The 27,788-nt window shown below is 46.4% G+C and overlaps 1 protein-coding gene across 1 annotated transcript in view; it reads right to left on the bottom strand.

Annotated features, from left to right (window-relative positions):
* Positions 1 to 25,281, bottom strand: part of MX1 (MX dynamin like GTPase 1) — a 32,487-nt gene extending 7,206 nt beyond the window's left edge. The window contains exons 1-10 of the mRNA XM_049785425.1: positions 25,253 to 25,281; positions 24,106 to 24,388; positions 18,355 to 18,544; positions 14,315 to 14,455; positions 10,846 to 11,000; positions 9,131 to 9,269; positions 6,869 to 7,067; positions 3,155 to 3,233; positions 2,182 to 2,304; positions 1,275 to 1,419 (exon numbers count right to left, since the gene is read on the bottom strand). Of these exons, the coding sequence (XP_049641382.1) occupies positions 1,275 to 1,419; positions 2,182 to 2,304; positions 3,155 to 3,233; positions 6,869 to 7,067; positions 9,131 to 9,269; positions 10,846 to 11,000; positions 14,315 to 14,455; positions 18,355 to 18,544; positions 24,106 to 24,162 (1,228 nt within the window). The 5' untranslated portion in view covers positions 24,163 to 24,388; positions 25,253 to 25,281. The remainder of the gene's footprint in view (positions 1 to 1,274; positions 1,420 to 2,181; positions 2,305 to 3,154; positions 3,234 to 6,868; positions 7,068 to 9,130; positions 9,270 to 10,845; positions 11,001 to 14,314; positions 14,456 to 18,354; positions 18,545 to 24,105; positions 24,389 to 25,252) is intronic.
* Positions 25,282 to 27,788: the final 2,507 nt, after the last annotated feature.

Here is a 27,788-nt window from a genome sequence, read left to right as displayed (position 1 = left end):
TCTGTGCCCCATCACCTAGCCACACTATCCACCATGAAGCAGATCGGGTGCTGAGACCATTAAGACCCCTCTGTTCTTGCCACATTCCCACTCAGGAGAAGAACACACCAAATAGTGTAGTGTCCTCCTGAAAAGGAATTAATTGCCAAAAAGGTCCGCTTAGAGTAGTCAAAATCACTTGACCCTTTGCGTGGAGGGTTTGGCAATAATTCTAAATATGTGGCTGTAACTATCTCTCTATTTTAAACCTTTATTAGAAATCAGGTCTTAGTAATTTCTTCCTACAACAAAGGACAGTGCTAATCCCGCCAAAAAATCTCCCACTTAATAGCTCCCTGTAATTTTTCCTACCTTGGCGCCTAAATTCAGGTTTTTCCATTACTTAGCTCAAAATAAAGTAATTTTCACTTTTCCCCCCCGAAACTCTGATACATTCCTCACATTCCACCCGAGAATTACTTTTTCCTTCTGTTTTACCCAAAGCAAAGCGAACCCAAAACAAGCTGTCTTTTTCACCTTCAGTATTCAGCTCTTTAATATGCTAATCTAGCCAGGGTCTTTCCATTCTTCTCCCAGCCTCTTTGATGCCTAGAATTTGCATCTGCCTTCCCTGCCTCTACCTTTTAAAAACTGCCAGCTTAAAAAATAAATTTGTCTCTCATTCCTAAAAACGCGAGTCCCCATACTATCTGTGTGCTTTCATTCATTTCTACAATATATTTTCCGTCATTAGCCATTCCGCGTGCCCACCTTTTCCCGTGGAATTTTTCCCGAACTCCACGAAGGATTTGTTTGCAGGTGCTGTAGACTGCAAAAAAAGTTTGGCTCACAGCATGTTCTTTTTTTTTTTTTTTTTTTTTTTTTGGTTTTTGGGCTACACCCAGCCGTGCTCAGGGGTTACTCCTGGCTGTCTGCTCAGAAATAGCTCCTGGCAGGCACGGGGGACCCTATGGGACACCGGGATTTGAACCAACCACCTTTGGTCCTGGATCGGCTGCTTGCAAGGCAAACGCCGCTGTGCTATCTCTCCGGGCCCGACTCCTCTGTTCTTGAGGTGTTTCCATGTGTAACCCCAGCCTGAGTGTCCAAAGAATCAAGCCCAGTGTGGGGAAATAGAAAGGAGCCATTTCTCTGGGCAGGGGTGTCCTCCAAAGTCTGCATTGGATGCACCACCCCTGACCTGACTCCAGCCTCAAGCCAAGCGCCCGGGTGACAGGGTCCTATGCTGGCCCTCCGATACCAGGCTGACAGGCTGCTGACGGCCTTACACTCACTTGTCTTGAAATTCTTTTCAATCAGCAAGTTCCATTCGTTAAAGCGGTTCCGGACCTTAGTGAAGAGCCGCCCACTGCGTACATCCGTTACTTCTTCTTCACCTTCCACCAGTTTTTGGATCTCCTGATTGAAAGTGCTGAGTTTCTGCCCAGGAGAACAGAGCATGTACAAGAATGTCAGAGATGAGGCTTCCAAAGCAAGCTGGTGTGTGTGGGGGTGGATTTAAGCAGAGTACACATGTGTTTGTTGTGTGTCCATGTTTGTGTGAGTGCATAGTGGCTGCATGTAAAGTGACACCAAACTTGTAACCCGAAAAAGGTGTTCTCCCATCTTGCTCTTTGCATATCCCTTTGATACGCAAAAGCCCACCTGGAACATTCAACCCTCCCATTCCTGGTGGATTTTGTACTGGGAGCATAAGGATAGGTCATCTGGCTTGGTGAGCTCAGAGAGACCATGAAGCAAGAAGCATACTGACTCCATTTTTCTTTCCTGACTGGCTTGGCTTATTAATCCTTTGCAGCTACCTGCTTCAGACCCATCCACTTGAAGGTGGAAATACAGTGTGTGGGGTGATTTCACAACCTGGGGGATATATTTTACAGATTCACAAGTGTCTGTGTTTGTTCATGTGTGTCTGTGGCATGCATGTCAGTTCAGGCAGGCCAGTGAGTGCCTGTGTTTTGTGCTTTTGTCCTGATAAACTGCTTAAGTCATTTTCACATCCCAGAGAGAATGACAGGACTCACTGAGGCCTTGGGGTCAGCCAGGCCAGGAATGGGGCTGCTTCAAGGTCCTGAGCATGGGGGGGCATTCAGTGGGCCCACTTCCCCTCCTCTCTGCCTCTTGCCCCTGCCCCTGGGTGCTACATGGACAGCCCCACCCTGGGTACACACGAGGACTCACTTCGATGAGAAACAATGTCTTCTCACTCTGGTCCTCCGGGACAGCAGTGCCGCACTTCCGTAGCTCCTCACTGATTTCCTCATGTTTTTCTTTGATCTGGCTCTCCAGCAGGGGCATGGATTTCTGGGGCCGGTGAGGGAATCACGGGTTAGGAACACATGTGGGGTGTACCCCTGTCCAACTTCTTCAAAGATGAATCAATGGGTATGTGGGGGAACTGTGGGGGAACAGCAATCTCTACTCAGGCCTCCTCACATGCCAGCTCCTGGGTCTTCTTATCCTGTATGGCCTCAGGCCAACCACGAACAATAAAACTCAAGACCCAGGGGACCAGGTCATAGCCCAGCAGGGAGGGCATGTGCCTTGTATGCAACCAAAGCCGGGTTCAAATCCTGGGCATCCCAAAGGGTCCCCTGAGCCTGCAGGAGTAATACTTGAGCGCAGTGTCAGGAGACACTCCTGAGTGTCAATGGGTGTTGCCCCCCAAAACAAAACAAAAAAAAACCAAGATAATTCATGACCGAGGGACTGGGAGATAGCCACAGTGGTTAGGATACTCTCTGGCCTGCATTCAATGAGGGTTTGATTCCCTTGGAGGAGCCAGGCAACACCTCAGGGGTTCTCAAGGGTCCCCAGCACTGAGGCTGCAGCATGGAACCCCCAAGCCTTGTACTAGACTGATGGTCGGATGGCCTGAGTTTCTGGTGCCCCCCACCCTGACCTCTGGAGCACTATTTGGGATGACTATCCTCAAAAGGCAAATTCATGGCTCAGAATGTCTCCATGGAAAGATGAGATATGTCTGGAAAAGCAGCAGTTGAGTTGATTACCTCAATGTGTTCACTGCAGTAGAAACTGAGAATTGACCAGGGAAAGAGTGAGCCCACAGACATCTAGTAGGGGCAGGGCCATTGGCTAGTCGCACACGTATAGGGAAGTGTGCAGGGACGGGACAGGTGTTGCATTTGCTTACACAGATGTGGTTGTTGAGCTCCATAGACAGCTTTTCTGCAAGGCAGGGAACAGTGGCCAGGCCCTCCTCCAGCAGATTCCTGCAAGGACAACAGACATCCATATAGTGTGTGTGTGTGTGTGAGTTTGTGAGTGTGTGTGTGTGTGTGAGTGAGTGTGTGAGTGTGTGTGTGAGTGTGTGAGTGTGTGTGTGCCAGAAAAAGCCAGCCATTTCCAGCTAGAGGAATCTTCTGGAACTGGTGCTCAATCTCATTTTTAGAATGGGACTGATCTAGGTTATGACTAGATTTGCATAATCATTTCAAAATCATTTCCAAACTTCTACTTGATAAATAAATGTGCCTCTTCATTTCTGACTATAGACTTGATTTTTATGATAATATATGTTATGGACCGGAACAGCAGTAGTACAGCAGGTAGGACGTTTGCCTTGCACAGATCCAACCCAGGTTCGATCCCTGGCATCCCATAGGGTCCCTTTAGCCTGACAGGAGTAATGTCTGAGCACAGTAATTTCTCAGCACCGCTGGATGTGTCCCCAATATATATGTTGTCCCTATAGATACTTTTTTTGCGTGTGTGGTTTTTGGGTCACACTCAGCAGTGCTCAGGGGTTACTCCTGGCTCCATGCTCAGAAATCGCTCCTGGCAGGCACGGGGGACCCTATGGGATGCCAGGATTCGAACCGACAACCTTCTGCATGAAAGGCAATCGCCTTACCTCCATGCTATCTCTCTGGCCCCTAGCTACTTTTTGATAACACAATGAATGCAATAGAGGCAGTTATCTATTGGAGTCTGAGGATGATGACTCTGGAAACCCAAATTCCTATAAAACTAGTCTTACCAATGGCTGCTTTGATATAAATTCTCCTATCTGCTCTATCCAGAGATCACTTAAACAGATCCAATGCCATGGAAGGGCTATGAAAGGCATATTTTAAAATACTCTTCAGGAAACAGTGTGACCAGGAAAGAAAGACCTGGAGAAGACTTAGCTCACCAGAAGTCTGATGACAGAGCATGGCTGGGGTGAAATTGTAGGGAGTGTGGCACGTCTATTTCTCAAATAGTCTTCAGGGGGCCTTAGTGTGATGCTCCCTTCTGTGGGCATGGCCTCTTCTTCCTCTGAACCTAAGATCAGCTCCTTCACACTGAGTCTTCCTGGCCGGCCCAGCTCTGCGCGGCTGGCTGCCCACACCACTGGCACTAAATCAGTTCGGCTGGAGTTTTCCACCCGACTGTTCAACATTTGATTTGTTGCTTTCGCTTGCTTGTTTTTTGCCACACCTAGTGGTATTCAGGGGTTACTCCTGACTCTTGTTCAGATATTATTCTTGGCAGGCTTGGGGGACCTATGGAATGCCAAGGATTGAACCTGGGTGGGTCATGCACAAGGCAAATACCCTCCTGTTGTGCTATCACTCCAGTCCTCAACATTTTTCTTTTAATTAAATCACCGTGAATCCCAAAGTTACAGGGAGATTTCTGAGTTTCCGTGCACATTATTCCAGCAATCATCCCTTCTTCGTGTCCACTCCCCTCTGCCAAGTCCTCAGTTTCCCCCTAACCCCCTTGGTGGCAGACACTTTCCTCTTTCCCATAATCTTCATGTTCCCTTCCCTCATATCTCCTAGTGGCCCCACATCCTAGTGGCATTTCCCACCTAGCACCATGGCCATCAAACTAGACATGGCTGTGCATGTCACCAAAAGTACTACCAGGTGATCTGGAAGTGGATCTGCTCAGGAAGTGCATGCGTAAGCGTAGGAAATGCCTGGAGCAGAGAGCCCATTTCCTTCCAGTTTCCTGGCCTCAAATCAAAAACATTCATCCTTCCTCTCCTGCAAAAGAAACTACATTTCTGCTGGTCTAGGAGTGCAAGACTCTCCCTTCTGGGGTTTTTAAACCTTTCTATTCTAATTTCACTAGGAAAGTCATGCCTTCCTCTGTGTGAGCACTCCACCCCCCCCTTTCCTTAAACTTTATTTTCTGTTTATTCTTTTCAGGATGTCTAATCTCTCATCCATGAGAATGAGCAGGCAGTGCACAAGACGTGCACTTCATAGAACTGATGTTCAGTCATTTCTGTTCAATTCTATAGTTCTTATTTAACAGAAACTAGAATGGATTTTCGTGCCTTCAAAATAGAGTGTTTAGACATAAAGGGAGGAGGTGCTCCCAAACAGTACTCATGGCTCCTGGGGGGTCACTCGGGTGATACTCAGTTTGGGAAATTCAGTGCAATTACCCAAGGATGCGGGGTTACTCAAGTCCTCCACTATAAACAGAAGCTCAGGCTCCAAAAGTAGGATCTGGTGGGATGAGGTTCTGGAAATGTCTCATAGAAAACCATCAGCACAGTGAAAAGGTGCAAGAATGGGTTCAGAAGTTCCAACACTCAGGCCAGGCTTCCCACCACACAAACCTGCTCCTTAGAAGGAAAGCAACTTAATGGAGGAAGACCAAAGAAATGAGCCCCCATCCTTTCGAAAAATCATGCTTTGATTCTCAAGAACCAGGCCACACCCTACGGTGGAGAAGGAATACCAAGCAGGGAATGATCCATTAGTCCCATCAGCACATCACACCCCAGAGTAGAGTATGAATACTGATTAGGGCGGGCACAGTGTTCCAACACTTTTGAATGTTGGGGACTTCCAAGGTCACCTCTGTGATTCCTGGGGGAACCTGAGTTTGAACACATGCGGAGTAAGAGTTTCTTAGCCCTTTCCTATCTATTCAGCCACTGTAACATTTATCTTAGTTTTGTTTTGTTGGGGGCCACACCCAGCAGTGCTCTTTGCTCTGTGTTCAGGAATCCCTTCTGATGGTGCTAGGGGGACCTAGAGGGTGCCAGGGATGGAACCTGGGTTAGCTGTATGCAAGACAAAGGTTCTCCCTGCTGTGCTATTGCTCCAGGCCCTTTGTATTTCATTTAAAATGTAATTGTGTCTTTGGGGTCCAGAGCAGTAACACAGCAGGTAGGGCATTTGTCTTGCATGCTACTAACCTAGGCTTGATTTCTGGCACCCCAGAGGTCCCCGGAACTGTCCAGGAGTGATTTCTAAGCACAGAGCCAGGACTACCACCTGAACACTCCCAGGAGTGGCCCAAGAACAAAAATAAATGTTCCTTTAGCTCTATGCTGCTTATAAAATTGACCTCAACAGATTTACACCTGTAACCTCAACATTTTACACCTCAACAGATCTCTTTTGGCACAAGAAAGAACATAAGTTGGTGCAGGAATTCCAGGCTCAAGGTTGGGAGTTCAGGAGGCCCTGTTTGATCCCAGACCTTGCATAATCCCCCAAGCACTGTGCCAGGGTAGGTCTTCCATATCAATGGCTGTGGACACTTCCCCCAAATGTAAAGACACAAGTTCATATTTTTCCAAATAATACATCATTTCCTCCATGCTCCCGATTGACAGCGATTAAGCCGAGAACCCGAAATATCTTACTCTGGACCTAGGAGCATCCTGGATTGTCTGTCTTGGGGCCTTCTACTCTGTCCTATCATGTCTGAGGCTTTATTCCGTCCTAAAGTTTGAGGTTCTAAAATTCATTGACATGATACTTTGGGGGCTTCCTTTTTATCCACCACAAATCTGGTGCTCTGTGCCGCAGACTGGGCTCTGGATCGTGGCCTTCAGCCCTAAGGACAGACACGCTGAGTTGGGGTTCCCCTGGAAGTGCTCAGGGGGCTGTACCTGAAATGCGGGTGGTCCTGGAAGAACTGTTCCTCCTTCTGCAGTGCCTCGGCTAGGCTCAGCTGGTTCTGAATGTCCTGCTGGCCCCGGCACTTGACAATCAGGTAGCCTTTCTTCAGTTCATACACAAGGTTGTGAACCACATCCACCACCTTTTCCTCGGTGCCCTTGTCTACCAGGTCCGGCTTGGTCAAGATGCCTGTGGGACCAAGACCAGTAAGTTCAAGCACAAAGGAGAGGTGAGGCCCCCAGTCTCAGGGGCTGAGTTCCTGACCCTCACTCTTCATATTCTACTGTGGGCAGCTGAAGACTGGGCCTCCCCCAGCAGTGAAGGAGCTGCTTTCTCCAGGTCTCAAACTATGCCACAATGCCACTGATATGGCACAGAGCTGAGTTCATTTTTGGCTTGTTTGGAGGCTGCACTGGTGGCACTTTGGGTATACTGCTGGCTCTGTGCATAAGAATTACTCCTGGCAGGCTCAGTGGACCAGATGGAATGCTGGAGGTCAACCCCAAGTTTACTGTGTGCAAGGCAAATGCCCTCTCTGCTGTGCTGTTGCTCAGGCCCTGAATTTATTTCTTAAGATTTGTGGCTATACCCAACAGTGCTCGGAAGGTTTTGCATATCAGGTATTGAACCCAGAGCCTCCTGCTTCGGGCTGTCTCTTTCTTGCCCCAGAAAGAGTTGTTTCTGTCAGATCTTGGAACTCTGGATTTGCTGAGCCTCAGACCTGCCCCAGGTGAGCTTATAAAGCACCTGACCACCCCCCAGAGAACTTTCATTTCTAAGAAATGTCCAGTTATTGTGGGGGCCTTGAGTGAGGGCACTGCTGCAAATGTGGAGCAGAAAGTGCAGCTGGCAACAGCTCTCTCACTGGTGAAAGCCCTGAAGAATGTGTAGAATGACACCATGAACTATAACTTAGCTTAAGATCCTCCATTCTAAGATATCAGCCATTCTATATACTCTGGCTCTCTATCATTCCCAACCATGTCCTGAAACCCTTCCCCTCTCTAGACTGAGGCTTTATGTAAGGCAGAGTGAGCTGGCCTAGTTACCTTCCAGCCAAGTCTTAAACCTCCCAACCATGACCTGTCAAGGGTCCATCCATCAAAAAGGAGGAAACTGGTGGTCTGACAGTTCCCAAGAATATGAGAACAATATACCCTCCAGGTAGATCTAACCAATCAGTGTAAAGGGCATAAGGGAAGGGACTTAGGAGTTATGGATTCAAAGCATAACAGGAAGCCCCTTACCCAAGGTCTGGATCGCTGTCTGACTGGTCAGAGTTGGGGCTGATCAAACACTGGGCAGTAGGGCAGAGGCAGCCTCTGCCCACACTTGGATCCATTCACATTTGTTGACCCATACGTTTTCTCTGCTGTTTCCAACCCAACAGTGTTTCCTATATAATTTGTCATTTTCCAGGATGTGTGACTGTGGCATCCATGGCCTGGCACTCCAGAAATGTCCAACCTCCTTCATCTCTAGAAATTCTTCTCCCCAAATGAAACTTTATGCCCATTAAAGACTCCCTCCTCCTCCTAGTCTGTTCTTCCAGGCCATGGCCCCCACTATCCACTTCCTGTCTTGAGAGGAGATTTTGTTAACTCTTTTCTGACTAGAAGCACCCCTCTCTCCCTTCCAGCCTTGCTTCCTTGCTATAGCACTCGCCCCATGCTATACCAGTGGACCCCCTGCGTCTTGTACCAGCGTCAATGTCATTTCCATCTGCGGCCTCCTTGGAGCATGCTGGTGGCCCCCAGGGGGCATGTATGGTTGTGCTTGAGTAATAATTTTCCAGAGATCCCCTATATCGATTTAATCCTCTGACAGCTAGCTTCTGCCTCTGAGCCTAATGCTGTAGGTCCCATTGCTATTGTAGTAGGCATTGCCATTTCCATCCTTTTACAATAGTGAGAATATTCCACACCAGCGTTTCCTTCCATTTACATGGGTAACATTCTACTATACAGATGTTATTCACAGGTGGCTCATTGATCGCCTGGACATGGGCACTTGGGCTTATTTCCTCCCCCCTAGACATTATCTGATATAGTTTTTCTCCCACTGGTTGAGTCCCACCCTCTGTAGCCATCCGGCCCTTGTTGAGCACGTGGACAGAGCTAGGAATCAATAGAATCCAAATCCTTTGCATTCCAGAAAAACCAACCCTTACCCATGTCTCTCCCCAAAGGTCAGGATTCTAGTTTGTCTTAACTCTTTGACTCTCCGTTTGGGGAATAATTCCCTCCTCTCACCAATGGTCCTGTCTCCCTCAGGATCCACCTCCAGGGCCATGCTCAGCGCTTCAGTGGTGGCGATGTCCACGTTACAGGGGACCACAACCAGGATGATGGTCTGCTCCTTGGAGATGTATGTTTTGATGAGCCTCTTGATCTGTGAGAAAACATGAAGTGGAAGGGATGAACATGAAAGAGAGTAAGCAGGCAAAGACACAGGCCTCATTTAGGCTCCCAGGTGAGTTTCATCCAAAGTCATTTTGATTTTGATTTTTTTTTCTCCCACACCCAGCTTTGCTCAGGGGTTACTCAGGGGTTATACTGCCTCTGCAGTATAACTTTGGGGTTATTGCTGGCAGTGTCTGGAAGACCATGTGGATCCTGGGGCTCAAACCTGGGTTGGCTCTGTGCAAAGCAAATGCCCTCCATGCTGTGTTATTGCTCGGGACACCAAATAAAGTCATTTTGGGGGCCAAAAATAAGAGGTTTGGGCTCTTCAAGATTCTCCTGGAACTTTAGATAATGAGGGTTGTGATAAAGGTAATAAAAGGTTGGGGCCAGGGCCCGGAGAGATAGCACAGCGGCGTTTGCCTTGCAAGCAGCTGATTTAGGACCAAAGGTGGTTGGTTCGAATCCCGGTGTCGCATATGGTCCCCCGTGCCTGCCAGGAGCTATTTCTGAGCAGACAGCCAGGAGTCTGAGAATCGCCAGATGTGGCCCCAAAACCAAAAAAAAAAAAAAAAAAAGGTTGGGGCCAGATTGATAGTACATTGGGTTGGATTCTTGCCTTGTATGTGGCCAAACAGCCCAGATTCTATCCCTGGCACCTCACATGGTTCCATAAGCATGGCCAGGAACAATTTCCGAGTTCAGAGCCAGGAGTGACCCCTGAGCATCACCAGTTGTGGCCCCACTACCAAACTACAGAGAAAAAGAAATAGTTAAAACAATGGCTTGACTCTTGCTCAAATGGCCCTAGAATGAGTCTTTAAGGTTCCCAGGTACAGAAAGGTTTTCACAGCTCCTTCTCTTTCTTCCCAAATAAAACTCTTTGCAATACACACTAGCTTAAATAAGCCACCAAAATAACTCTTAACTGGGGCTGGGGCTATAGTATGGTGGGGAGGGCTTTGACCTTGGAAGGGTTCATTCTCTAACATCCCCGCAGTTCATCTCCAAATCCCACTAGGAGTGACCCCTGAGCGCAGAGCCAAGAGTGAGCCCTGAGCACCACTGTATATGGCCCTCAAACCAAGATAAGAACAAAAAGACTATTAGCCAGAAATGAGCCACCTATAAAACATGTATAAGATACATTTCCGGGGGCTGGAGGGATAGCATGGAGGTAAGGCATTTGAATTTCATGCAGAAGGTCGGTGGTTTGAATTTCGGCATCCCATATGGTCCCCTGTGTCTGCCAGGGCGATTTCTGAGCATAGAGCCAGGAATAACCCCTGAGCACTGCCGGGTGTGACTCAAAAACCAAAAAATAAAATAAAATAAAATAAAATAAAAAAAGACACATTTCCCGTTTTTGAGTCTGTCATATTCTTTGGAGAGAAACATCTGTCTGACTTGGAGGAGTCCATGGACCACCCCTCCTCTATGCATTCTAACATGAAGCCCTTAAACTCAGCCTTAAACTCACGGTAGGGCCCAGGCTCTCCTTCCCCACCTGTTCCCACCAACAGCAGCCACAGAGGGGGGGGGGAGGATGGAGCCTCAAGTCTTACCTGGTACCCTATGTCCACTGGCTGGCCACTCACGGCCACCCTGGTGATGCCAGGAAGGTCAATGAGTGTGAGGTCTGGAACATAGGGAGAGCAGACCTGGAGACTGATTAGTTCATGACTGATACCTACGCCTTCCCCAGCTATGATGTTCTGGGCTGGAGAAGGAGAGAAAAAAAGAAAAAACTATATTGAATCTCAGGGTGGAAACACTTTATTCCTGCAAATCTTCAGAAAGCTCCTCTTCCTCCTGTGATTTAAAAGCAAACAGAGAGCAAACTGACTCTTCTGAAGCAAGAAGGGGCCAGGAGAAATCTTCAAAGATAACTCTGCATTTCCCCTGCCAGTAACTACAACTGTCTTCAGGGATGGGTCTTCATATGATAGCTCACTGTAGCTAATCACCTTAAGCACACGCCCTGTTTTAATCTCCTCTCACATCCTACTTGGTTGGCTGACACAGTGTCCACACCTTATTCTCCCCTACTACAAATATCCATTTCCTACTTACAACAAACGGAGTTACTCTCCCAAAGTGGCTGGTAGATGCCTCTTGGTGAGTACTCTACTAACCTGAGATTCAACCTCACCAGTGACTTCGACATCCAGCAACTCTAATCTCACCAATGACTTCTACATCTTGATCTATGATATTACCGGCTTCATTTACTTTTGCAGTTAATTTTCCCATTAATGATGAAAAGAATGGACCACAAAATAAAACTGAAATTAAGAAACTGTTTCATAATTCCTAAAACACATCCTCAGAAATCACAGGAGGAAACATGATGGTTTCTAATCAAAGGTTTATTGGGGGGTTATAGTAAGCCCCACCCAGCCACCCAGCAGTGCTCAGGTTTAACTCTCAAGCTTTGTGCTCAGAGTCCATTCCTGGTGGTGCTGGGGATTGAAATGGGATTGGTTGCATGCTGAGCCAAGCACCATTTTTTTTTAAATATAAAATCTTTATTTAAGCACCATGATTACAAGCACGATTGTAGTTGGGTTTCAGTCATCAGCAGAACATCCCCCTTCACCAGTGCAACTTCCTACCACAAATGCCCTCCCTCCTTCGTTCCTAAACCCTGCCTGTACATCTACTTCTCTCACTCATTAAGCTTGTCATTGAAAAGGTGTGGAAAAAATAAAAATTAATAAGTAAGGACTGGAAAATAACAAATAGAAGAAGAACTCCCTAACTTCTTGCGAACTTTTCACCTCCCCAACTCCCTAACTTCTTGCGAACTATTCACTTCCCTATTCCCTGAGAACTCCTCACTTCCCCTTCCTTTGAACTAACGCATAACTTCTTCTGTGGCCGGAGATAAGGAAAGATGCCTCCTTCCTGGCAGGTGTGTTTCATGATATGTATGGTCTTTTTTACCCTATAAAAGCTGTGCTGAAGTCTGGAGGGGGGCCGAATCTCCTCTACTCGACTCTGAGGTATGAGATTCAGTCCCTGCATGCTGGAATATTAAATCCCTCGTGTTATTACAGGAAGTCTGGTCTCCAAGTCTCTGTGGGTGCGCGCATATCCTGAGCCTGGAGCGAAGTTCTCCCTAAGGGAGTTCCTTCAATCATGATAGTTAGTGTAGTTATTTCCCTAACTGAAATTACCATTCTTTGTGGTGAGCTTCATATTGTGAGCTGGTCCTTCTGGCCCTCATCTCTATTGTCTCTGAGCAATATTACAATAATGTCCTTAATTTTTTGTAAAAGATATTGATGAATGAGACTATTCTGTGTCTATCTCTCTTCCTCTGACTTATTTCACTCAGCATAATATATTCCATGTACATCCACATATAGGAAAATTTCATGACTTCATCTCTCCTGACATGAGCCAAACACCTTAATCCAAGTCCTATCTGTCTTTCTGGCTGGTATTTCAGGCAGGTGAACTGGGGTCTCCATTCAGTAAATCCTGACAAGAATGGACACAAGTCACAATTATGGGGGCTGGAGAAATAGCACAGTGGTGGGGCATTTGCCTTGCATGCAGCTGACCCAGGAGGGAACCAGTCCAATTACTGGCATCCCATATGGTACCCCAACCTGCCAGGGCGATTTCTTAGTGCAGAGCCAGATGTAGTCCCTGAGCGCTGCTGGATGTGGCCCAGAAACCAATTAACCAATCAATAAAGTTTTTTTTAAGTCACAATTATGCAAATACACAAGTCATCTCTGTGAAAAGGCCCAATGATTGAGTGAAGAGCCATTCAGCCTTTGGGAATGCCTCTACCCAAGGCTAATGGGGCTCTCCATGACCCGCTATCCAAATTTATGCTCCAACAGATGCATGGAATTTGGAGGCCCCTAAATAAGGCAACATGCGCCTAGTTTATAGCCAATATTGAGCTGCCCTCCTGGATGCTGATGCCCATTGTAGACAACCCTTTTCAGAGGCTGGATTCTGCTCATGGCACTAGTCTTCATGGGAATGAAAAGGGATAACAGGGGTACAAAATTACTTCTATTTCCTGCAGATTACTGCAATAAGCTGTAAAGTTTTGCCAGGTGTCAGTTGCAGGAGCCACAAAACTGCAAAGGCTACATAGCTGCTTGACTGCACTGATGCAAGGGCCCAAGACTGCAAGGGGCAGATGATGCAAAGCTTGTAGGGACATGGGGGCGGGCAGTTGGCGGGTATAGCCAGGTGCCTACTAAATTGTAGCTGCCCAGACAGAGGAGACAGAGGAGAAGAGAGAGTAGAAACCAAGTGTCTTAATTCCTGCCTGGAGTCTGAAGCCTGAGGCTCAAGTCTGGGGCTGCCCAGGGGTTTTCTGAGATAGAGAGAGATAAATAGAAATTCACTGGCTAGAGGAGGTGGGGGGAGACCTGTAGATTAAAAGCAAAAGTGAGGGGAGACCTGTAGATCAAGAGCAAGAGTTCGTGACAGAGATAGAGGGATAGATACAAAGCAGACAGCATCTCTCTAATGCTTTATCTCTGGTCCCCCACAGACCAGCCAGCACTGCTCTGGAGACTCTCCTGGGGCCCCCTCCAACTGTCCAAGATATTTTTAATACCTTACATGACAGGGGCATGTCCAGGGTTATGTCCAGGTCCACCTGTTACTATAATTCGATTATTCAAGGGGTGTGTCCAAGTCCAACTGTCATTACATCAACAAAGGGGCCCTGGGGGTGGCTTGCCAGCATGAGATCTAGGAAACATCCATAGAACCCACATGCCCCTAGCAATCCCTGGCCCCTGTTGTTGTGATTCTCAGAGCTCAAATATGAAAAGGGCCAACACCATAAATTGATGTGCAGTCTCTGGCATCCCAGTCATGGTGCCAAGTAGTAAAGGGGAGAAGGGGAGAAAGGCAAGACTGTGCGAGAAACTGGAACCCTGAGTGGAGGAGGGATTTGGAGATAGGTGCAGGAACATGGTGGCTAACACAAGACATGGTTTGGCCAGACTACCAATGCAGGGAGAGGTGCTTCCTACAACAGGGGGTGGGACTTACCTTTGCGGATTTCCTTTTCCACCTCGGATGCATCCTGGAGTTCAATCTCAAAATCCTGGTAGCTGACAATGCCTTCCCATTGTGCATCTTCTCCCATCAGCTTCTTTAGTTTCAATACCAGAGGACATCGGGTCACAATCCCTAGGGACACATTGGGCGATGCTCTAGGCTGCTCCCAACAGCTAGTAGTCCCGTTACCCCTCGCCCAACTTCCAGCCTATCTCCGACAGTGTCTGTGGTGGGTAATTAATGTGTTGTCTGGGGCTAGAGGAGAGATACCAGGCACAGAATGGATGCAGAGCAGCAGGAAAGTCTGCCTAGCTTAAAAGTCACATATGGCGATTAAGGACTTACAATAAAGTTGGATTACTCCTGAAACATCATCTGACTGCTGTGGATCATTTCTACGCCATTACCCTTCTACCTACAGACCTGCGTGCTGAAGGGGCTTCAGGCGCCGGGTTGAGCTGAGAAAGGTCTCACCATGGACCCCACTAGGACTATATAATTAATACTTAATACAACATATTGGCACCCAAACAGGGACCAAGGCTTGAATCCTGGACCCAAGAAGACCTCAGAGATGACGGTGAGTTCCCTGGCCTTGTGGCTCTCTTCAGCTGGAAGAGAATGTAGAGCCCAAACAGTTGGCCCACCTGCAGCCTGAGCTGATCATGGTGGAGATTCCTTTAGGCAGCAGAGCAAGACGGAGCTGAAAGCTTGGAGTACCCCCGTCAGAGGCCTAGGACTATGACCTTTATCCTACAAAAAGTGCCGTTTCTGAAGAGCTCAGCCTCCCAATTTCGAGACACTTATAGAAGCCACTGATTGAAAAAAGACCAGAAAAAGGGGGCTTAACTGATGGAGCACTGGTATCTGGATAAAGACCAACAGCCCGCAACTTGGATTCTGGCTCTGAACTATTGGACTTTCAGGCTCAGGTGATCTCAACTGCTTTAAACTCCCAGATGAGTGGTCACAGTGACAGCTGTGCTCCTTGCAGACAGGCACAGTGCTCCAGCACCAAGAGGCAGAGAGGCAGCAGTGCGGGGGAGCACTAAAGCAGGCAAATGGGATCTACGTGGCAGGTCCAGCCAGGGACAGCCATGGGACCTGGTGTTCCATGGAGTAAAAACACGTGGCCAGCCCACGCACTCTGCGCACCCTGGGGGGGAGACAGCCACAGCTTACCGGTGTCTGGACACCATAGTGATGGAGAAAAAGAAAAAGAGAAAGAACAGAAACCTAGCTAAGTTCATCTAAGGAAAAACTGCTTTTAAAGGGCCGGAATGGTGGCACAAGCAGTTAGGTGTCTGCGCTGCCCATGTTAGCCTAGGACGGACTGCAGTTCAATCCCCTGACATCCCATATGGTCCCCCAAGCCAGGATCCAGTCTAAAAGTGTTTGGAGAAATAGCATTAAAATTTTTAAATTACGGCCCGGAGAGATAGCACAGCGGTGTTTGCCTTGCAAGCAGTCGATCCAGGACCAAAGGTGGTTGGTTTGAATCCCGGTGTCCCACATGGTCCCCTGTGCAGTGCCTGCCAGGAGCTATTTCTGAGCAGACAGCCAGGAGTAACCCCTGAGCAAAGCTGGGTGTGGCCCAAAAACAAACAAAACAAAACTTTAAATTATGAATGTATCGGCAGAAAAGTTCTAATGTTTATGCTCAGAGAAGTCTAGGTAAAAATGTGATGTGTATAAGTTATGGGAAAGGCTGATATTTTGAGACACTTTAAACTTTGATGCATTGGATTTTATTAGATTTTTACTGCCTTTGGCAGAGGTCAGGAGAACAAAAGTTAACCTTTTCTCATTTCTTTTATTTAAGCAAAAAAGGGGGAACTGTTACTCTTCCCCCAACTTCCTGCCTATCTCACCTAGATGGTGAGACCCTCCCACAGCTGAGAGGGGTCTGTGGTAGGTGATTAAGTTGTTACCTGGAGGGTAGGGGAGAGATATCAGACATCGGATGGATGCAGATGATCAGGAAAGAGGCTGCTTAGCTTAGAAGCCATACATGGTGGTTAAGGCCTTGTAATAAAATTAGATTTTTTCCAAAACTTCCTCTAACTGCTGTGGATTATTTATTTGCTGTTACCCTGCTACATACAAACCCGTGGGCCGAAAGGGCTGCAGGCGCCGGGCTGAGCTGAGAAAGGCCTCACCATCCACACCACTAGGGCTATATATTTAATAATTAATACAACAGTCCCCCACTGCCAGGGAACTACTAGAGGAAGATTCACTCACTCTGCCAACCTTCTGCCAGTCTGGCCCTCGGATTGGTCTGGAGGAACCTTCAAAAATGACTGCATTTTTCCTGCCAGTGACTGCAGTACATATTGGTGACTTCAACCTCAAACTCACACGATGAATGACTGGTTCATTTATCCTGGCATCTCTCAGTTGAAAGGTTTTTGCTTCAGCCCAGTGTTGTGCCATCAACTCTGATGATAATCTCCACTTGAATCTTGTAGACACAAAACTGCATCCTCCAATTCCCCCAACCCCCATGTTTCCTAAGCAGGCTGCCATACTGCAAGGTCACACTCTGGGGTCCTCATTGTTTCTACCTACATTTCAAGAAGTTCTAGCTCTTCCTTGGGCTGCCTTCATGGGCTCAGGATTGAGACAGCATTTGCCCTGACCTAGAGTACCAACTATCTCCTAGGTGCTTACCACCTTTTGGGAGGGGAACTCATGGAAGAGAGCCTCACACATACAATTCTAGGAGTCAGACACATCTACCCACCCAATCTGTTGGGTTCACACAGGGGGAATGAGTGAAGAGAGGGCATGAGGGCCTGAGCCTTGCTCACATTCACTTGTTAAAGCACAGCCCCAGATGTGGCAGCCTTTGGAGGGAAGGTTCAATGGGATCATAATAGTAGGACTAGAACCAGTTAGTAATCATTGGACTCCCCTTGCAATGAGTCACCTGATAAATGGAATCACATAAAGCAACTGCTTCAGGTGATCCTGTAGAGTAACTGGTCTGGTGTAAGATGGCACCCAGCTTTTAACCCAAAACAAATGCATTCCACCATCTTCCTCTTTCCCTTAAACCTATCCCTTTGATATGTAAAAGTCCACCTGGATCTCATGCTACCCTCCCCTGCCCAGGTGAATTGGTACTCATTTAATAAAAGAAGGTTAAAAAAGGTCAGTTTTGGTTGGTGCATAGAGAGATCACAAGGCAAAAAGACACTCACTTAATGACTCTCTCCTAACTGGCTTGGTTTATTAATTCTTCTTCTTCAGGCCCATTTACCTAGGGTTGGAAATATAGCATGTGGGGTAATTTCACTACCTGGACAATTATTTTCCAGTCTGGGGATTCTCCTTGAGGTGAGTTTCAGAAACATCACTCCAGAGATGGGGAAGAACAGCACCAAGATGGTTGCCATCCTCCCAGGATCAGTGGTTATTTGCAGGCTTGACTCCAGGCCTTGCACCCTCCCTCACAGAGAACTCAGGTTAAAGGAAAGATTATTTATAAACCACTTTTGTTGCCCACTGTGTAACTCCTGAAACATGCCAAAGCCCCAGTGTTTGTGTGTGGGGCTTAGGCGCCTCACTAACCCTTGGTTATTCTTCTGCTATGCCCCTGACCCTGATACCCTGCATGTATCCCAATCCCCCCATCCTATATAGGTATATATAGGAGTTGGAGCAGAATAAAGTGTCTCTAGCCATCAGCCTGGCGCCTGTTCTTTCCTGGTCATCAGCTGAGGGGAACTTCTTCAGTCCCAAACACATCAGGAGGGTGGAAGTTGCCCCTCATTGGCACAACTAATAGGAACAAAAATCTTCATACAAAAAAGAAACTCCAACAAGTGCACACAGAGACAAAATGTTCTCACCCAATGTTAGAACATTGGGAGAAGACATGTCCATACTCCCAAGAGTGGCCTTGAGGGGTTTAAGTTGCCCACATTCTTCTTGTGGATGCCTACCCTCAGCACCAGAAGAAATATGTTGGTATATCTATAATCCCTTCCGTGGCAGCCTGAGCTGACACAGGGGTGATCGCTTACCACTGCCCCTAGGCAGGGCCACCCCCGACAGGGCCTCCAGCACCGAGCTCTTGCCCGAGCTCTGGTCCCCGATGACGGCGATGGCAGGCAGGGCCAGGTCCTGTTCCACACCCAGAGCCCGCAGGGAGTCGATGAGGTCGATGCAGGGACGCACCTTCTCCTCATACTGTCTGTTTAGGCTGTTATTGAGGTCCTAGGGAAGACAGAAGCAGAGAATGTGATCAGGGCTGGAAGGCCATGGACTAGCAAAGACAGATTTCCACTGGACAAAATTGCAGATGGCTGGTGTTCCTAATCCACCAATAGAAAGGGCTGCAATGATAGTACAGTTTGAAGGACATCTGCCTTGCATGTGGCCAATCTGGGTTTGATCCCAGCATCCCATATAAACATCATAAGGAGGAATTCCTAAGTTAAGAGCCAGGAGTACTCCTTAAGCACTACTAGATGTGGCCTAAAATCCAAACTAAATAATAAAATTTTTTAAAATATATCTGTTTTTTGAGATATGTTTTTATTACTGTAGATTACATGTTGTTTGGCTGGGAATACAGTACAATAAATTTTATTTTGAAAATGCATTTCACACAAGCTGCATCTGAAATGCTTTACAGAGCAAAGTGCTCGGTCTCCATTTGTTCCTCTTGCTTGCATTTTCTATCTGCAACTTCTTTCTCATGTTGGCCTTTCAGCATATTCCTTCTATGAGCAGCCTGAAAGTTTATTCCACCTTTTCTCTTCTTTTTTCCTTCTTCATCATCATCATCTTCATTTATACATCATCATTTATACAATTTGATTACACACATGATTTTAGTTGTGTTTCAGTCATATAAAGAACACCCCCCTTCACCAGTGCAACATTCCCATGACCAATGCCCCAAATCTCCCACCTCTGTATTTGAGACAGGTTTCTACTTCCCTCATTCATTCACATTGTTATGTTAGTTGTCAGTGTAGCTATTTCTCTAGCTGCAGTTACCACTCTTTGTGGTGAGCTTCATATCACGAGCTGGACTTTCCTGCCCTCATCTCTATTTTTTCTGAGAATTATTACAAAAATGTCTTATTTTTCTGAAAAACGCATAGATGAGTGATACTATTCTGTATCTATCTCTCTCCCTCTGACTTATTTTACTCAGCATAATAGATTCCATGTAATCCATGTATAGGAAAATTTCATGACTTCATCTCTCCTGACGGCTGCACAATATTCCATTGTGTATCTATACCACAGTTTTTTTAGCCATTCATCTGTTGAAGGGTATCTTGGTTGTTTCCAAAGTCTGGCTATTGAAAATAGTGCTGCAATGAATATTGGTGTGAGGAAGGGAGGAGTGGTATAGCTGGATCATATGGAAGTTCAATTTCCAGTTTTTTTTTAAGGAATCTCCATATTGTTTACCATAAAGGCTGGACTAGACAGCATTCCCACCAGCAGTGAATGAGAGTTCCTTTCTCTCCACATCCTCTCTAGCACCCATTGTACTTGTTTTTCTGCAACATGTGCCAGTCTCTGTGGTGTGAGGTAGTACTTCATTGTTGTTTTGATTTGCATCTCCCTGATGATTAGTAATGTGGAGCATTTTTTTAATGTGTCTTTTGGCCATTTGTATTTCTTCTTTGACAAAGAGTCTGTCCATTTATTCTCCCCATTTTTTGATGGGATTGGATGTTTTTTTCTTGTAAAGTTCTGTCAGCGCCTTGTCTATTTTGGATATTATTCCCTCATCTGATGGGTATTGGGTGAATAATTTCTCCCATTGTATCCTAGGCATTATTTTCTCTGAGATGCCTTGTCTTGTGCCAGAATTTAGAGGAAAGGGTTTTAGTTTTTCTCCATAGAGTATAATATTTGCCACTGGTTTGTGGTAGATGGCCTTAACTATATTGAGTAAGGTTCCTTTCATTCCCATCTTGCTGAGAGTTTTTTTTATCAAAAATGAGTGTTGGACCTTATTCAATGCTTTCTCTGCATCTATTGATATGATTATGTGATTTTTATTTTTCTTGTTGATATTGTGTATTATGTTGATAGATTAACAGATGTTAAACCATTCTTGCATTCCTGGGATAAAATCTACTTGATGGTATTGAATGATCTTCTTGATGAGGCATTGGATCCTATTTGCCAGGATTTTGTTGAGGATCTTTGCATCTTTGCATCAGGGATATTGGTCTGTAATTTTCTTTTTGGCAGCATCTCTGTCTGGTTTTGGTATCAAGGTGATATTGGCTTCATAAAAACTATTTGGAAGTGTTCCCGTTTTTTCAATTTCATGAAAGAGCATGGCAAGGATTGGTGGTAGTTCCTCTTGAAAAGTTTGAAAGAATTCATTAGTGAATTCATCTGGGCCTGGGCTTTTATTTTTGGATAGACATTTGATTACTGTTTTAATTTCCTCAATAGAGATAGGGTGTTTATATATGCTACATCCTCCTTATTCAACTATGAAAGGTTATAAGAGTCCAAGAATTTATTCATTTTTTCCAGGTTCTCATGGTTAGTGGCATAGAGTTTCTCAAAGTAGTCTCTGATTACCCTTTGAATCTCTGCAATATCTGTAGTAATCTCCCCCTTTTCGTTTATAATATGGGTTATCTGTTGGTTACCGTGATCTGACAGTGGCCACTTTGCCAAAACCTCTCTGCCATTTTCCAATCTTGCACCTGCAAACTGTCTACGTGCTGTTTTGCTACAAAGCCCCTGGGCAAGCAGGAAAAAATGCAGCTACAAAAGTAACAAATAACTTTTTGGCCCAGAGGAGAGGAACACAGCCTGGTACCACTCCCAGGAATGAAGCTATACTCCCCTAACCCACATTATCAAGTTAACAAGGCATTCATTATTGTTTTTGTGCGACATTGTTTTTATAAAGTTATTTTCTGAGAACTAGCCCCACCATAAATCTGTTAAGAGTTTAGGAATGTAGTTAGGCAGCCCCTACCCAAGGTTACAAGGTGTTTCCATGGAAACTGCTAATTAAGCATGATTGACATTGCCTTTTGCCTGCCCCTCTTACCCTGTCTATATAAGAGGATGCAGGATCACATTAAATTGCCTGTAAATGAAAATTCTGTCTTGGGCCTTGTTATTAACCTCTCTTAGATTTTTTCAAGGTGTGGTTGTGTGATCTGAGCTTTGCAAAAAAAAGGTGCGGTTGTTTGTGAGCCTTTCGTCCACTCTCCGCTGGCCGGGCCCCTTCGCGGGGGTGGGGGTGGGGGGGGGCTTACAGGACACCCGCAGTTATCAAGTTTCTTTCTCCCTTTCTGTGTGAGTTTTGCCAGTGGTGTGTCAATCTTTTTTATTTTTTCAAAGAATCAACTTCTGCTTTTGTTGATCTTTCAGATTGTTTTTTGGGCTTCCACTTAATTGATTTCTGCTGTAAGCTTTTTTATTTCCTTCTTTCTACCTATAATAAAATTTGTTTAAAGACCAAAGAAAATCTCCAACAGAAGAAACAGAAGTTATATAATATTTGTATATAATACATGTAACATAATATTTAGATGTATGTTTATATATAAACAAAGCAAAACTTCCCAAATGTCATAAAAATTATCAATCCAAATATCTAAAGGTTTCTATGAGAAATAAAATATTGTCTAATGTTGCACTTGATAGTGATATGAATGAATGTTGATTAAATAAAAAATGTATAGGTCTATGATGGAGGGTGAGGCCTTTCTCAGCTTGGCCTGGCTTCTTAACCCTTTGCTGGCAGGTCTGAAGGTTGTAGGGTAATGGCAGAGAAATGATCCACAGGCAGTCAATTGAAGTTTCAGGAGACAGCTATTTTTTTTGTTTGTTTGGTTTTTGGTTTTTGGGCCACACCCAGTGATGCTCAGAGGTTACTCCTGGCTCTGCACTTCTAAATCACTCCTAGCTTGGTGAACCAAATGGTCCTTACTCCCTCCCCTTCCCTCTCTTCCCCTCCCTTCCCCTCCCTTACTCCTTATCCCTCCCTCCCCCCTTCCCTTTTCCTCTTTCCCCCTTCATCCCTCCCTCCTCCTTTTTTCCTTCCTTCCTTCCTTCCTTCCTTCCTTCCTTCCTTCCTTCCTTCCTTCCTTCCTTTCTCCATCCCTTGCTCCCTTTTTTCTTCCCTCCTTCCCTTCCTCCTTTTCCTCATCCCTCCCTTCCTCCTTCTCTTCCTTCTTTTCTCTTTCACTCCCTCCCTCCCTCCGTCCTTCTTTCCTTCCTTCCTTCCTTCCTTCCTTCCTTCCTTCCTTCCTTCCTTCCTTCCTTCCCTCCTTCCTTCCTCCATCCCTTGCTCCCTTTTTTCTACCCTTCCTCCTTCCCTCCCTTCCTCCCTCTTTCCTTCCTTCCTTCCTTCCTTCCTTCCTTCCTTCCTTCCTTCCTTCCTTCCTTCCTTCCTTCCTTCCTTCCTTCCTTCCTAGAAGGGTTTATTCCTGATTCTCAAAGATCGCTACTGGCAGACCCATGGGGCTAAAAACCACATTATATTGCGGCCAGAATGATAGCACAGTGGTAGGGCATTTGCCTTGTCAGCCAATGAACATGGGTTTGATGCTCGGCATCTCATCCCTGAGCCTACAATAGTGATTACTGAGCATAGAGTCAAAAGTAACCACTGAGCACTGCTGAATGTGGCCCCCAAACAAACAAAAAACCCAAAACTAACCCTCACATATACAAGGCAAACACCCTCCTCATGATACTATTGTTCAGCCTATTTTTGCATTTCTTTCTATCATCTACTCACAAAAGTTGATAACAGAAATATCAATAGAGCCAAATACACACAGTCATTTTATATAAAACAGGAACACATTCTGAATGCTAGCTCTGCCTGTACGATGCCCTAGGTTCCATATCTGGTCACATGTAGTATGTGAAAAAGTTTCCATAAGATGATTCTTGGAATTGTTGTATATAAAAGTGTTTCCTTAGGATTGTTCTGTGACTATTGCCCCACCTAGCCCTTCCAGGTGGGGCGCTGTGGAGTTGGCAATAAATAGCTTGAGGGACAAGGGAGAGGGGTCCTTCGTTGAAAGCTGCTGGCTGCAGGAGGATTCTCTGGCTCTCCTTGCCCGATCTTTTACACCCTATCCTTCTTGTCTGTGTGGATTATTATTTGCTGCGGATAAATAGTACCAAGGTTTTCCCCCGAAAGGGGACAAGGGGATGGGAAGTAATTTCTCATTCTGGGGACTGTTCTTGGATTCACAAATGCCCAGCAAAGTTAACAGCGAAGATACATTACAGTCACATATACATTCAGGGGAAGGGGCACACAAAAATGAATACACGGGTACAGTCATATGGTGAGGGAGCAAACACAGGACTTTGGTGGACACTGTGCCAATATTGACCCATGAGATAAACATTACACTGCAGATTAAAACCATGGATACTCACCAGCTAGGGCTTCTTGAGTACAAGGGACCCTACTGGGTAAAGATCAGTGTATTGCAATATCAGAAAGAAAAGAGGAAATCAAACTAATTGAGAATGAGAAATAGATTTTGGGACACCTTCCAAAATGGTAAGGAAAGCAGTTATTCCTGTTAATTCAAACTCTACTTAGAGCCCCCACTGGTTTCTTCTGTTACAACACCTGCCCCAAGGGGCCATTTTCTTATGAGATCTGTGGATATCCAGAGCCTGTAGGGAGTTTGCATCTAGGAGAACTGATGGAGCTAATGTTCAGGGACAGGAAACCTCATGTAGAGAGACAGAATGGAGCTCCCATCCAGGGCATATTCTCCACTTACCACTTTGGGGTCCAGTTCCTCTTCTTCTTCCAGTTCCACTTCTGCTGGCTCTGGCTCGTAATCACTTTCCATTGCTGGTTCTTTCTCGTGGTCACTTCCCAAAAGTCTGGGCCCGTTATACTTCTGGGGATTTGTGATTATCTGGTCAACCTGATAGGTCAACCTGAGGCATATAGATCTTTTTCTTTCTTCCTTTTCCTTTTCTCTTATTAAAGTTTTGGTTTGCAGTATCAGCTCACTGCCTTTCACAGAATGCTGAGCTTCTTTTCCAGTCTGTGGTTCACCCTGCTGGGCTCTGCTGAAAATGGAGCAAGACACCAATCAGCAGCTGATACTGTCTCTCCTGGAAACTGACCCATCTCTGGACACACAGAGTCACACCGGGGGTTCTGTGGCTGGAAAATGAATGACAGGGAACCCCTAAAGACCCATACACACTAGCTGAGGAGAAATAATGCCTGCAATTCAAGGTCCTCCATGCCCCTTGGGGTTTTATAAATTACCTTGTTATCATTGCAGGCTGAACCCACTAAAATGTTTTCACTGTACATTTACTTTTATTTATTATATGTATAAGATATATATGTTAGATTGGGATCAACCTGGAATTATTCAGAGCTCTGTACTCAGGAATTATTCCTGGCATTACTGAAGGGACCCTACGGGATGCCGGGGATCAAATCCACTTTGGCTGTGGACAAGGCAAACACCCTCCTCAATGTGCTATGGCTGTGACATCAATCACTTTCTTTCTAAAGCATTTTAACTTATTTAGGAGAAGGTTTGGGGGTCACACCTGGCAGTTCTTGGGAGCAACTTCCCACTTATGCTGGGGCATCACTCTCAGTGGTGTTGGAAGGACTCTGGAGTGCTGAGGATTAAACTGGGCTTTGTTGCAAACACAGTATGCACTCTGTCCATTGGACCTTTTCTCTGCTCTGCTCTCCCTCCTTTACTGCTTCTCACTGGCCACTTCACCATCTTTGCCTTCACCCCCAAATCCATATGCTTATATTTGAAATTCAATGAAATAATTTTCTGGGGCTTCCAATCTTCAAACATTCCCAATTTACAGGTCCAAGAATGCAGCATACAAGTAACACAATGATTTTTGCCTATAAATTTGAGATTAATGGCATCAATGCACCAGGCATCTCCTTACCTCAGAGCTGTCTGCCTTTTCCTGGAATATGGAAGGTGTTTTTTTTTTCTGTTTGTTTGTTTTTGTTTTTGGGTCACACCCGGCGTAGCTCAGGGGTTATTCCTGGCTGTCTCCTCAGAAATAGCTCCTGGCAGGCAGGCAGGCACGGGGGACCATATGGGACACCGGGATTCGAACCAACCACCTTTGGTCCTGCATAGGCTGCTTGCAAGGCAAACGCCGCTGTGCTATCTCTCCGGGCCCAGGAATATGGAAGTTTTGATGGAAAAGCATTTGTGCTGTCTGAACACTCCCTGAAATCAGGCAAAGCAGAAAATGACCCCAAATATTGAGATACTGCAGAAAGAGGGGGGGGGGAGAGAGAAAGAGAGAGGGAGGGAGGGAGAGAGAGAGGAGGGGAGAGAAAGAGAAAGAGGGACAGAGAGAGGAGGGAAGGGGGAAGAGAGAAAAGAGAGAGGAGAGAGGGAGAAGGAAGATGGAAAGAAGGGAGGGAGAGAGGGAGAGATGGAGGAGGAGGGAGAGTGTCACAGCCAAATGACTGGAGCAGCAGCAGGTTTTTGTTTTTGTTTTTGTTTTTTTCTTTTTGGATCTATCACTTTAAAAGTATTCTCCTTCCCCCACTCAAGGTTTACTCTTGTTTACAAGAACCAGACCCAGCCAGGGTAAATAGGGGTTTAGGGCCGTGCTCCTTCTTTGAATCCATCCATCCCTACTCATCTTCAATCATCCATCCCTTCCCAGAGAAAAGGAAAAGGTTGGGAAGGGGAGGGATCACCCCAAAAACAACCAGGCAGGCTGCAGGGGCCAGTTAGGCATGCACATCTCTCAGACATCCATCCGGAGCTCCCAGCTCAGCCCCCCCCCCCCCCCCCAGCTGTACTCACCACACTCTGGCTGCAGCTCAGGCCACCGCAGGCTGGCTCTCAAGGCTGGGCCTTTTATAAAGCTGAGGTCCGCCCCCCACAGACTTCTGAGAAATGAAAGCGAGCCTTCTGGCGCAGGAAATCGAAACCTGGAAGAGAGGGGAGTGAGGCCAGAGCCTGGAGCCTGGGCTTCTCTAGGAACTGCTGGCTGCCCTAGGCTGGGACCGGGCACTCTCTCACTGCCTGGTGCTCTGAGCAGGCCCCCTGCTAACGGGGTGCTCAGTTCTGAGATTCATCCCAGCAGGCACACTCACTCACTCCCCCATAAGGATCCTTATAGTAAGGTAATCTTATCCTGGAGGGCCTGTCCGAGGTAGGAAGCTTGTCACAAAGAGCTGGCAATTTAGTGAGTACAGAGCAGGGAGCACTGTGACAATGAGAGGTGGGAATGAGCACTCTGGACCAGAACTGGGTGCAAGAAGGAGGGAAAGTGATAGGCACGGTACCCCTTCAGTTCACAAACAATAGTGCAAACCACAGTTCCTACAAAGCAGACAGACGGGGGGGGGGGTGGGGGGTGGGGGTGGGGTGGGGTGGGGGAGTGGGGGGGTGGGGGGGGCAGGGGAAGCTGGTAGGAAGGAGGGCTGTAGAGAAACTAGTAGCAGGAAATTCGCCCTGGTGAAGGGTGTTGTGCATTGTATAAATGAAACTCAATCATGAACAATTCGGATGCTGTGGGAAAAAGAAAATGTAGTATGAACCATCTTATAACCACGATGTTTTCATAAATTGATTAAAAATGCATGCTTATGATTTAAAAAAGAAGTTGGAGCGATAGCACAGCAGAAGGGCATTGGCCTTGCATGTGATTCCCGGCACATATGTGATCCCCTGAGCCTCCCAGAAATAAGTTCTGAGTGCAGAGCCAGGAGTAAGTCGGAGCCCCATCGGGTGTGGCCCCAAAACAAGCAAACAAAAATTGGTGTGCTGGGTTGCAGTAAGCAGGGAGCTTTATGGATAGGAGAATGTTTCCACCTGGAGGAGCCTGGTACCCCACCTCTATTCTCTATTGTTCCCTTAGAATCCCCAACAGCACCCCCCCCAAACTTCCCTTTGCTTGCCACCCCACCCCAAAGAGCCAGAACTTGCCCTAGCTTCCAATCCTGGGTCAGCTGGAAGGAACCAGACTCAATTGGGGGGGGGGGGTCCTTCATGACTGTTGGAAAGACATTACCTCTCTCTTGAAGGTACAAAGAAACACAGGTGGGAAGGACATGGTGGACTTCTAGGGACCATCCTCCTGAGCCCTCTCTGGGGTTTGCTAAAAGCTACTAATAAGCTTTTTTTGTGGGGGTAGAAACCTGGCAGTGCTCAGGCTCTGCATTCTGAAATTACTCTCGACAGACTTGTGGGAACATATGGGATGCTGGAGATGAGCCTGGGTCAGGAGAGGGCAAACGGCCCTCTCCTCTGTACTCTTGCTCTAATTACTGGCAAGAAAATTTTGCTCAGAGTCAAGCAACTCTTGTATGCCAGGCCCCCACTTGCTTTCTAGTGTTGTGTATGTAAACACTTTATGGGATTATTATGTTACTGACCCTACCCTGATTGGTGATTGTGCCCTACCCTAGGGTTTGACCTGGCATTCTGCTCCCACCCTAGGGTGGTACCTG

This window comes from Suncus etruscus, chromosome 13, assembly GCF_024139225.1.
Source record: "Suncus etruscus isolate mSunEtr1 chromosome 13, mSunEtr1.pri.cur, whole genome shotgun sequence".
Taxonomy (NCBI): domain Eukaryota; kingdom Metazoa; phylum Chordata; class Mammalia; order Eulipotyphla; family Soricidae; genus Suncus; species Suncus etruscus.
The sequence above is the reverse complement of the archived record's forward strand: the minus strand, read 5'-3'. Positions and strand labels throughout refer to the sequence as shown.